This window comes from Carya illinoinensis, chromosome 9, assembly GCF_018687715.1.
Source record: "Carya illinoinensis cultivar Pawnee chromosome 9, C.illinoinensisPawnee_v1, whole genome shotgun sequence".
Lineage (NCBI taxonomy): Eukaryota > Viridiplantae > Streptophyta > Magnoliopsida > Fagales > Juglandaceae > Carya > Carya illinoinensis.
Genome location: NC_056760.1, coordinates 22,002,246 through 22,014,622, shown reverse-complemented (window position 1 = coordinate 22,014,622; position 12,377 = coordinate 22,002,246). Strand labels below are relative to the sequence as shown.

At 36.9% G+C, this 12,377-nt stretch overlaps 1 protein-coding gene across 5 annotated transcripts in view; it reads right to left on the bottom strand.

Annotated features, from left to right (window-relative positions):
• The window catches only part of LOC122275277 (probable LRR receptor-like serine/threonine-protein kinase At1g56140), a 50,614-nt gene that overhangs the window by 20,510 nt on the left and 17,727 nt on the right, over nucleotides 1–12,377 (bottom strand). For all 5 annotated transcript variants that reach the window (XM_043084265.1, XM_043084266.1, XM_043084267.1 and 2 more), the window contains 8 exons: nucleotides 8,351–8,416; nucleotides 7,926–7,970; nucleotides 7,419–7,480; nucleotides 6,477–6,859; nucleotides 6,144–6,339; nucleotides 5,882–6,043; nucleotides 5,426–5,544; nucleotides 5,084–5,294 (listed from right to left, as the gene is read on the bottom strand). In XM_043084265.1, the coding sequence (XP_042940199.1) occupies nucleotides 5,084–5,294; nucleotides 5,426–5,544; nucleotides 5,882–6,043; nucleotides 6,144–6,339; nucleotides 6,477–6,859; nucleotides 7,419–7,480; nucleotides 7,926–7,970; nucleotides 8,351–8,416 (1,244 nt within the window). The remainder of the gene's footprint in view (nucleotides 1–5,083; nucleotides 5,295–5,425; nucleotides 5,545–5,881; nucleotides 6,044–6,143; nucleotides 6,340–6,476; nucleotides 6,860–7,418; nucleotides 7,481–7,925; nucleotides 7,971–8,350; nucleotides 8,417–12,377) is intronic.

Here is a 12,377-nt window from a genome sequence, read left to right as displayed (position 1 = left end):
AGACACTCTACAATATCCCACAGCATATGCTAACCAATCCATGGCAGCTGCGCCAATGGAGATGAATTTAGAGACCCTACGACTACTCTCAGTGATCCTTCACCAGAGGTCATTCTCTTTTTTAAATTCAAAAAGCTTTTGATTGATATGTAACTTCCGACACAAATCCATCAAACAAAATCAACACTTTAGTTTTCTTTCATTTCATTTGTTACACATTTTGTCTTCTTTCCTTTATATGTAATTTTTGAAACAATTTTTCCCATATAACATGCAGGTGCACAACTGGTTGTGGTTAAAAGTAGAAGATTTTGGTGATAGCATTAGACAGTGGTGGTTATCCTACCATTTCCAAAGAACTATAAACTTTATCTTAGCTCACAAACTAAATGCTTTAAAGAATGTCCTAAGGGCTTGGAATAAAGCAAGTCTTTGGTAACATATAGCACTGGAGGAGTTACAAGGTCAAATTGGTATGGAACAAGAGAGGGCACCATATGAAGAAGATAAGCTAAGAAAAGCCTGGAAATCATTGATCTAGAAAGGGTCATCAAAATAGAGGAGTGGTCTTGGAGGTAAAAACCAAGGGCACTATGATTAAAAGAGGGCAATAGGTGTACAAAGTTGTTCCATCAAGCAACTAACTAAGATTAGGAATAACTATTGAGATTTGAAAGGGGAACAACGCTATTGAGATGCTTTTGGTAGATGGTTCAATCTTCTCTGATCAAAATGAGATTAGAAATCATATTGTGAACAATGCTATTGAGATGCTTTTGGTTGATGGCTCAGTTTCCATTAGCGGTTTGCTTGGACGAGCTTGATGGATTAGCACTTAAGTCCATATATGAAGCGAGGTCACATTGGTTGTGTAACATACGAACCTAGAATTTAGGTTAATGCAGTTAGAATTATTTAGTTATGTTCTGATTATATTTATTGCTTTTATTAATTACTTATTTATTTATCTTCAGATGCTTATAATTATCTATTTGTTAAATAAGATAATGAACCAGATTAATTAGTTTTTTAGGGTGGTTTCCTTTTATCTTGTATTCTCTGTTATTATCGGATAGGTTTAAAATTTTTTGAAAAGATTCTAAGATCAAAACCAAATCAGATCTAGCTAATCCCCTGAAAACTCTAGCTAATCTCCTGAAAACTCACGTAACCCTTTCCCTCACCTTTATAAAATCTCACCAGACCCTCAGAATAATGTTTCAGAAATTTCACTTGACAAAGAGGGAAAAGAAAAGGATAGCACTCGTGCAGCCCCTTCTTTTCTTTTACCCAGCCACCTCATCAGAGCACCTTGAGATCTGCACAGACACTACCAGTCAACCACTTCATTGAACACCCCACTATCTGGTAAGCCACTGCAGTCTGCCACCTTTTTCTCTCTCTCTTGTCACACATTACCTTTCCTTAGCAAGCCTTAGATCCCATCGCTGGCCTGCTTTCTCCAGCAAATGATTTTTTTGCTTTGTTCATATCCTCTTATTTCTTTTACTTTACTGAAAAGCACATGCAAGTTTTGGTTATTACACAAATGCCCTTCAACCCACTGCACCTAACCTTTCTTTAAACTGCCTCATAAAGGAACTTTTGGTGAAGTTACCTCTTTACCCTCTAGTAACTAGGCAGACTTTATATTTTAAACCTGATCATATACGTGGGCTTTCCTTGTGGGCTGGGCTTGAGGTTTATTAGACATGTTTCATTAATATGGACTTTTGTTTTAAATTGGGCTTGATTCTAGTATATTTCAGAAACTTGTTTTAATAGATAAGTGAGTTTATTTCTTGTGGGCTTGATTATTTTATTGGGCTGGTTGTATTTACAGAAACTGTTCTAGTAACCTTAAATGTTTTCTGTAATTGGGGCTGGGCTGAAACTTAAATCAGACCAAAGTTTCACTTAAATAAATATATTAGTCTTAGACTCATTCGTTTATACAATATATTGAAGGGCTTTTAAGCATACTTTAAAGAATTCTTTTATATTGTTTCAGTTTGTTATCTTAGCTAATATTTCAATTGACCTTTAACTAAGTTTTATAAAATTATTAAGATTATCATATGAGCTTTGGAATAATATTATTTTAGGTAATCTTTTTATATTTGAATATTCATTATATTATCTCTATGGTAAGATTTTAAATAATTAGATTGCTACGACACGTTTTCTAGAAAGATTAGTAACGTCTAGTGCCTCGTATAGGTCACGAGCTACGACGTGAGTCTTCGGAAGCAGCGCTAAGAGGTAAATAATATGATCATATAAATGTATGTGTAATGTAAATATTATAATTGGGTACAGTAATATGATATGGTTTTGATGGTTATCTACGTTGAGCTAAGAGCCAAGTCAAGGTTAGATCGCTTTCATGAACTTCTATGAATTATGATGATTTACATGAAAGTAAGCCTATATATGTGTTATGCTTTTATGGATTGTTGATTGATGGATTGAATGTTACTAAAATCACATGGAAGCCATGATATGATCATATAATAATTTAAGATAGGTATTCTATGAATTAAAATAGCCAGATCATGCATGCTTCATTCATGTAGTGCTTAGACCATGTATGCCATGTATTGTTCATGCAATAACCTAAGTCAAGCATGCCATGTAATAAATAGCCAGATCATGTATGCCATATTCATGTAGTTTTGAGATCATGCATGCCATGAAATGTCATAAAATGATTAAATCATGTTAGGCCATGTCATGCTATGCTATACCATGTACAAGAATATATCATGTTATGCCATGCCATGTACAAGAATATGCCATGCTAGAAAAGTCTATGAAGTCCAAGAAAATTATCATGCATTAAGAAAGATAAACATTTTAGGGTAGCACGGACCCAAGCGTGTTTACCATAGTCATGCTAAGACGGTACCACGGACTCAAGCGTGGTTACCACAAGTTAAGTGAAACACGGACTCAAGCGTGTTTCACTCCATGTCATGCAAGTTAAGTGAACATGGACCCAAGCATGTTTCACTTCATGTCAAGCAAGATAAGTGAAACACGGACCCAAGCGTGTTTCACTCCAGGTCAAGCAAGATAAGTGAAACACGGACTCAAGCGTGTTTCACTTCATGTTATGCAAGTTAAGTGAAACACGGACTCAAGCGTGTTTCACTACATGACAAGTTATGTGGTGCTATGGACTCAAGCGTGGTTCACCATGAAATAAGTACAATTCAAGATAAACAAGTTACTCATGCATTCACGCTTCATGTTGTCATGATTATGAATGTTTCCATTCATGTAATCCATGAATGTTATATGAAAGTTATGATAAGGTTTTAAAAATCAATTTTATGTTAAGCTAGATAGTATTTTACGGTATGATGTATTATTTACTGAGTATTCGACTCATTTTTGTTGTTTGTCTTTTTGTTTTCTTCTATGTTGATTGCCACAGATGGTGATTATGATGATGCAGAGCTGGATGGCCAGGAGTAGATTTAGTATAAGGACTTAGAGATGAATAAGTGTCTTTTACACAAGGATTAAGTTTCTTTTATGTCATTTCAATAACTAGTCTTGTTTAAGACTAGCTCATGTTTTGCTTTATTCAGTTTTAAGTTTCAAGACTATTTATATCCTTTCAATTAAGTTTCTTTCAATAAATGAGGTCTTTCAGAGTAATGAGTCTCTTTACCGGGCATTTTATCATGTTTGTTAGTAACGTCTCTATCCTACGGGAACGGGGTGTTACAGGTTGAGAGACAATTTGAAGAGAGTTAGGTTCCCAATGAAGTAAATAGCATGATTAAGACTAGGTGGTTTTGCAATGGTTTTCTTTAAGCTTGCTAGGATGTGATCAAATAGTATATGGGTATTCCGGGATTTTCATTGTGATAAATTGGTGTTGTACGTGCTAAGGGTGAAAACCGACCTCATTGGCGCAGTTTTTGGGTAAAACCGACGCCGACCGACGAGATGAAATATGCCAGAGCAACCGACCGTAACTGGTCAATGGGGAGGAGGAAAACCGTCTATATCGACTCCAACGGTTCATAGTTGGTTCTCAGTTCCCCTAGCAGCGCTAGTTCTTTGAGAGAGTAGAGAGAGAGAGTTACAGAGGAGAGAGAAAGGATGAGAAATGGATGTGAATCGTGGGGAAGAAGAAGAGAAGGAAGAAGAAGATGTAATAATCAAATGATGTCGTTCGGTTTTAAATCCAACGGTGTCGTCCTACTTTTTTTTTTTTTCTCATAGATAACACGACGCCGTTTGGTATTAAACGGCGTCGTTTAGATGTGTTTAAAACACAACTGCAGGCATAAAACGACACCATTCCACTTAGGAACGGCGTCATTTTAGATAGGTATAAATTAAAAAAAAAATAAGAGTATATGTGGTCGGTCGGTTCAGCGGTTTGAGCCAGCCTCAAACCGTGACCGAACCGACGTCCGTTGGTTTTGTTAAAGTTCTGTCGCTCGCCGACCGGTTCCAACCTCTGGCAGTCGGTCTGTGTCAGTCACGACCGGTTTTTCGGTTTCTTGTACACCCCTAGTATGTGCAGGGAGAGTGGGAAATTTGTAGGCCGCCTTTTTTTTTTTTTATCAATAAACAAAATCTTATTGATCATAAGAATAAGACCCAAGTATAAGAGACGTAAGAATAGGCAACCTTTAACACCACTGAAATTGCTAGTACCTCGTGGAATGTCGCTTTTGGTCAAGTTGGATTGGCGTGGGTTACGCCTAGAAGGATAGTAAGGCCATTTTTATATGGCAGCCCACACATTAAAAAAATGTGGAAAATTGTCTCTGATCATATAGTGAGATGTATTTCGAGGAAAAGAAATGATAGAGATTTTGAGGATCACAAGCAGACAATAGATGAGCTTAAAACTTTCTTTTCCAATACTTTTTTTCTCCTTTGGGCAACCTATGTAAATTTTAATGGGTTGAGTTGTCATGAATTTCATGTCTAACTTTCTATTTCTAGTTAGATGTTCCTATTGTACAATTTGTTGTTTTGTGTTTTATTCAAAAATTTTAGAATTCTGTTTCTATGGTGAAAGAAAAAAACACGAGATGATTATTTAGTATCATACCAAAGAGTGCTTGATCAAGACTTTTGTTCTCAAGATATTCATAAACAAGGAGACGCTTATCTCCTTCGATGCAGCATCCATACAGTTTCACAAGATTGCGATGTTGTACAGCAGATATGGCAGCAATCTCAGCAATAAACTGACTCCTTCCCTGGTGAGACGCAACTGAAAGTTGCTTCACAGCCACTACCCTCCCATCAGAAAGTGTACCCTATAATGTACCACAGTTAGCAAAAGAAAAAAAGCCCTCCTTTGTTGAAGAAAAGTTAGAATCATTTATTTATTTTTAATATCGAATCGTCATTGTGTATTAAATGGATATGTAGTATTAAGAAAGTTTACCTTGTAAACAGGTCCAAATCCTCCCTCTCCTAGCTTATTAGAAGGTATAAATTCATCTGTGGCAGATCTGAGCTCAGCATAACTAAAAGTATTTGGTCTAGGACCAATACCAAGAAGTTCTGCAAAGTCAAGCAAGGATAGGGTAAGATATAAATTCTAGTATAAGATACAAAAAATAATATTTGTAGCACCCAAGAAGATTCAAAGACCAATATGTGGTTCACTTTAGCTTAATATTTAAAGAAGTTAGATATTGACTGGTACTTTTAGGAGATATCAGTGCCAATGCCATTATGAAGTTTTGTTGAAATAATAATTTCATACTTATCAAAGCAAAAATGGTTTTGTTGAAATAACATTTTTTGATCGGTAAATAAGAATTTTATTAATGAGAAATAATAGGCATAGCCCCAGTACACGGGAAAGGCTTTGTTGAAAGAACTACCATGCGCTTACCTTCCTCGACATTGCTGTCTGATTTTCTTTTTATAAAACAAACTGCAACTATCAGTATTGAGCTAACAACTCCTACAGAGACTGAAATACCAACAATCAACCCTGTCCTGTTCTTCCGTTCTGAAGTACTTGGTGGAATCCCACTTACAGTAGGCTGGAAATCTGAGCAATAGAAGCCAATGATCAGTAGCAGTCAAAGGTAGAGAAGAACATTATGCCATTTGAAGTTGAATAGAGACCTGTAAATTATTAAAAATGGTACCTGAAACAGCGCGGAGGGCCGAAATCATTGGGCCATAGTAGCCTTGCACTGGTACGCAGCAGGTCCCTTTACCAGCCCAAAACAAATGAACTTCAAGGTAGTTCTCCGACACAGTAGCATTGAAAACCTTTTCAAGTGCTCTTTCAACACCACCTGCCTCCTTTGATATGTCAAAGTCTTTCTGTCGGAGACTCCCCTAAAAAAGCAACAGAGAGGGCATAGTGATATATTCTATCTGAAACATAATGCATTGAAGGTTTACCATGTAGAAACATTTTAGTGGTTCTACTTCAATGAGGGATAGTTTAGAGTTTTGCTTTATACAGTTCTTACCTGAATATAGATATCAAATACTCTCCTCCCTAGACTCTTCCAAGTTTGTGAGCTTCGATCTGTAAAACCTGTTTCTGCAAATAGCATGCTTACAGTATAAGGTCCATTCTCAAGACCCAGGCCATAGTACCTAAGTGATCCAGGGGATATTCTTGATCTCTGGAAAAGCTCTGGCGTATTCGTCCTAGTTACTTGTGCATAGGTAGTTTGTAGATAAGATGGTTCACTGCGATCAGAGAACAACCCCACATTGCTCACTGCCCATTTGTCAAAACTGGTTACATAGAACGAAGCTGCACCAAGAGATGCATTTTCAGCCTCATACACTGTGCCATCAGCAGTTCTCATTGTGTTGCCACCGCATTTGATTGAGAAGTTTGCATCTGTAAGATTCAAAATGAAAGCATCTGTGTTGATGTATACATAGGTAAACCGGGGGAGGGGGGGGGGGTCTAAGAACCGGATATAAGAAATCATTTCATTGACTGGGATTATTATTTCTTTTAAGATTAAAATAAATAATAAAAAATCTTGTTTCATGGTGGAGCCGAAATGATTGAAAATAATTCAAAGTGGTTCCAGTAAGGTTGTACCTAGAGAAGGAACTAAATTTATCGGACTCAAGTTGGAAGTTGAACGAAAGCTACAACATATAGGCAAAACACTTAAAACTACTCTCAATAACATGCTCCTCACTTCATTGTACATCTTCAGGCAGCAATGAGTATGTGGATAAATGTGTAATTTGAATCCTTCCCATGTTCTTCTGAAGTTCCCTCATACCTCTTTTGCATTTTTTCGTCCAAGCCCAATTTGGTTATATACATGATATATATGGACAACTAGAAGAAGAAAAAAAAGTACAATATAAATTCTTTTACTTTGCCATGAGTTGGTGAAATTACCTAACAAAACAAGAAATCAGAGAACCAAAAAACTTACAGCGTGGAGAATTCCTATAGCACGGAAAGTTCTTCTGAAGACAATCCAGCCCTGGCAAAGTACTGCAAGCATAGAAAATGATAAATGCTCAATCTAGCAGAAATTTTATCATCTCCAAAAGTAAAAAATTGCAGCTAATTTGGGCTGGTAGGGTTCTTATTCTTAAAAGCAGTTTTTGTACGTCTTTAAAAACTATTTTCAGATAATTATTGTTGAAGACAGCCTATTCTCTTAGAATATCGATGCAATGTGTTCTATATTCTTTTCTTGTTTTAGAATTAGGATTACTGGAATAAGTACGATGTGTTACTGAATCAGTGTGGAAATGTGTGTTACCATACATGAGGTGTATTATAAACCCAGACCTTCTAAACTTTCTTCTTGTTTTCTGAACACACAGAAGAAAGGCTTGCTCCTATTGTTTCTTTCTTTCTTTTTTTCTCATTCTTATATTCAATAATGGGTTTATAATGAATGAATAAGAGATACCATAATTCAATTACTCACCTTCCATTTGAGCTATCAAATGTGAAATTGTTGGCCACCAAGTTCCTGTATAATTCCATGAAAAGAACCTTATCATGTTTTTGTCTTCATGTACCACCCAAACCGAACATGTGTGCACACACACACACACACAGAATCACTGCAGGGATTCAAACATTCAAAACAATTGGAATGCTTAAAATAACTATCTGGAAACCCAATGATAGGAGGACAAGCAGGAGATTCTTTAATATTTGTATAATTGGTTAATTAAAATATGCAGTTGATTCCTTACATTTGTCCAAGAAAGATTATGCAAGTCATGTTTGAGAAAAGATAGAAAAGAAGCTCTATATGAGCACCAGAATATCTAATCTTTCAAAGCAAAATGTTAGAGCCTGCAAAACTTGAGCGAGAAAAGATGTATAAGAATATAAGAGACATACAGTTGTAAACCAGAGGTAGTTACCCAACTCGGAAAGCTTCCTGATATATCATTGTAAGATAAATCTCTGCATCCAAAATCATATTAACAGGAATGAATAAGTAATGCACAAAAAATTCACACTTGCAAAGAAATTAGGAAAGCATTTAGATTGATTTCATGCTATCACATGGAAGATGTCCTTCTTCCTCAGATTTAGTAAGGACATATTCAATAGGTAATATAGGAAACTTAGCATGAGATGGATCTACTTATCCAAAGAAACAAAGGGATGGATTTATCCAAACATAGCATGAGAATGCTTATGAGTGTCCAGTAACAGCTAACTACAACTTTCAAACTAATCATTACAACTTTTCCAAACTTCCAAACAAAAAAAAAAAAAAAATCAACCTTTTCAAATCCCAAAACAAAAATAACATTAAAAAATTATATTCTAACAATATTTTAACTTTATAAAATTTTTTATTAAACTTTTTCTCTCTCCTTTCCCAAAACCCATAACTCAACCTATCTCACTACTATTCACAAACCATCTTACTACTATTCACAAAATTCTCATCTCATCTCATCCTCCAAACATCTCTAATTGAGCTAATTTTAGCTTGATTTCAGTTATATTGAGGTGTATAGAAGGAATGTTAAAGTTAAAAAGTTTCAATTATGCATGATTCTGGGAACTTATTGGTCCAATCATGAATTAATTGTGCTACTACAAGAAAACATCTAAAAATATAAGCTTGAATTCTCAATTAAATTTGGTTGTGATTGGATTGAGAATAGTTGAGAATTATGTTTTCGGCTTGCACAAAATGTAGAGTTTACGGTTGACAATTTGAAGAACCATGGCAAGGTTGTTATGGAGTGGAGCTTCATGTGTAAGAAAAATGGTGAATCGATTGATCATTTACTCTTACATTGTGAGGTGGCTAGGGAGTTATGGGTTGGGGTTCTTAGTAGAGCTGGGTTGAGTTGCGTTATGCCAATGAGAGTGGTGGATCTACTAGCATGTTGGAATAGGCAGCACAAAAGCTCTCAGTTGGCAGCGGCGTGGAGGATGATTCCTTTTGTGTATTATGTGGTGTTTATGGATAGAAAGGAATGAGAAGTGCTTCAACGACAAGAAGCAAACTGTTGAGGATATCTGGAAATTTTTTATGTCTTCTTTGCTGCAATGGTTTTCGGCTATTGTTCTTAAGGGAGGGAATGCTCATGAGTTTTTGTTTTCTTTCCAGGTTTCTAGAATGTAATTAGGTACTTCTTTTGTATACTTCCTGTGTACATGGGCTTCGCCTAGTTTCATTCAATAAAGTTTCTTAAAAAAAAAAAAAAAAAAAAAAAAAAAAAAAAACATAATGTAGCATTTATGAGATCACAGATCACATTGTAAATTACTATAAGAATGTGCTCTCAGTACAAATTTCTTGGAAACCAAGATTAGATGGGCTTGCTTTTGACGTCCTTGATTCACAGGAAATGGAACAACTCGAAAGGCCATTTGACAAGTTAGAGGTTAGGCCAGTATTAAAACGCATGGCGGGTGACAAAGCTCCAGGTCTGGACGGCTTCTTTGTGGCCTTTTTTTTCAAACATGCTAGGAAGTGCTTAAAGAAGACATCACGGGGGTCTTCCATGAGTTTCATGAAAATGGAAGGTTTGAAAAAAGCCTAGATGCAACTTTCATAGTGCTCATACCAAAAGAGTCTGGTGTTATACAGGTAAAAGATTATCGTCCCAATAGCTTGGTGAGCGGGTTGTACAAAATTCTCTCCAAAATATTGGCGAATAGGTTGAGCAAGGTGTTGGAGAAGTTAATATCGAAGCCTCAGAATGCCTTTGTCAAAGGTAGGTAAATCCTTGACTCGGTGCTTATTTCCAGCGAATGTTTGGATATAGACTCAAGTAAGGAGAGCCGGGGTTTTTGTGCAAGTTGGATATGGAAAACGCCTATGATCATGTCAACTGGAGATTCTTACTTTACATCCTCAAGAGATGTGGCTTTGATACGAAATGGTGTACATGGATCCATCATTGTATCTCTACGGCTTGTTTATCTATATTGGTGAATGGCACACCAAAAGGCTTCTTTAAAAGCTCACTAGGATTGAGACAATGTGACCCTCTATCTCCGCTACTCTTTGTTTCTGTGATGGAAGCCTTTAGTAAGATTATTTTAGGTGCTGTGGAGGGTGGGTTCATATCTGGATTCTTAGTGGGGGAGGCAACTACTAGCTCACTCAACATATGTTATCTATTATTCGCTAATGATACGTTAATATTTTGTGGGGCCAGCCATAATCAAACTCGAGCTTCGAGGGCTCTTCTATTATGCTTTGAAGTTGTATTAGGCTTGAAAGGTGAACTTGGAAAAATCAAAAGTAGTGTCAGTGGGGGATGTTCCTAGAAAAAATGGAGACGATAGTAGCTAGTTGGAAGAGGATGTATTTATCCTAAGGTGGTAAGGTCGCCTTAATCAAAAGTACTATTTCCAATTTGCCAACTTATTTCCTCTCATTATTTCCGCTCCCTGCCAAGGTGGCTCATCGTATGGAGAAACTCCAACGTGACTTCTTATGGGGGGTATAAATTATGAGTTTAAATTTCACTTCATGAAATGGGCCACAATATGCTCTCCCATCAAAGGAGGTCTGGGTATTCGGAACTTGAATTCTTTTAATATAGCCTTGTTTGGTAAATGGCTATGGAGATATCACTACGAACAAGGAGCCATGTGGAGAATCTTCATCAAATTGAAGCATGAGGAACCGTGGTGAGGATGGTGCTCTAATGAGGTGAGTGGGCCTTGTGGAGTGGGGCTGTGGAAGCATATAAGAATTTTCACCCCATTAGCCTGGTAATTGGGGTTTATAAGATAATTTCAAAGGTGCTTGACAATCACTTGAGTACAGTGATGGATAGAATAATTTCTAAACCCCAAAATGCCTTTGTTCGGGTAGGCAAATTCTTGATTCTATTTTAATTGTTAATGAATGTTTAGATAGCCGTATGAAGGAGGGTATTCCAGGTGTCATTTGCAAGCTGAATATAGAGAAGGCGTTTGATCATGTGAATTGGGATTTTCTTCTCTATATTCTTGGGAAATGTAGTTTTGGGAAGAGGTGGTGTGCGTGGATTAGGCATTGTGTCTCTACTGCTCAGTTTTCTGTGTTAGTTAATGTAATTCCTTGTGGCTTCTTTCATAGCTCTCATGGTTTGAGAAAGGGGATCCATTGTCTCCTTTCCTTTTTGACAACATCATACAAGCATTGAGTCGGATGGTGGAGGCTGTTGTAACAGGAGGATTTTCTTTCTGGATTTACGGTGGGAAATGTTAACAATGGCTTCATCACTCTTTCTCACCTTCTTTTTGTAGATGATACTATTATCTTTTATGATGCTGATGGTGGACAGATTCAAGCCTTAAGGGCTGTTTTACTATGCTTTGAAGCTGTTACAGGCCTTAAGGTTAACTTGAGTAAGTTGGAGTTGGCTCCGGTGGGAGAGGTGAGGAATATTAACTGTTTTGCAGAGTTTTTGGGGTGTAAATTTGCTGCTCTACCTATGAAATACCTTGGCCTTCCACTGGGGGCGTCTTTCAAAGCTAAGTCTATTTGGGATGGGGTAGTTGAGAAGATTGAGAAAAGGCTAGCTGGTTGGAAGAGGTTCTATCTATCAAAAGGGGGTAGGATCATTCTTATTAAAAGTACCCTTTCAAATCTTCCAACCTATTATCTTTCTTTATTTCCTTTGCCTGATGGGGTGGGCAATCGTATCGAGAAATTATTTCGTACCTTTTTGTGGGGAGGTATGGGTGAGGAGACTAAATTTCACCTTGTTAGTTGAAATCGAGTTTGCTCTCCTATTCCAAATGGTGGTTTTGTAATTTGACTAGTTTCAACAAGGCCTTGTTGGGGAAATGGTTGTGGAGGTATCATTTGGAAGGGAAGTCGTTGTGGAGGGAGATTATAGATCAGGAACATGGATGTGATTTTTTTTTGGGGGGGGGGGGGGGGGAGGGGTGTTCTAAG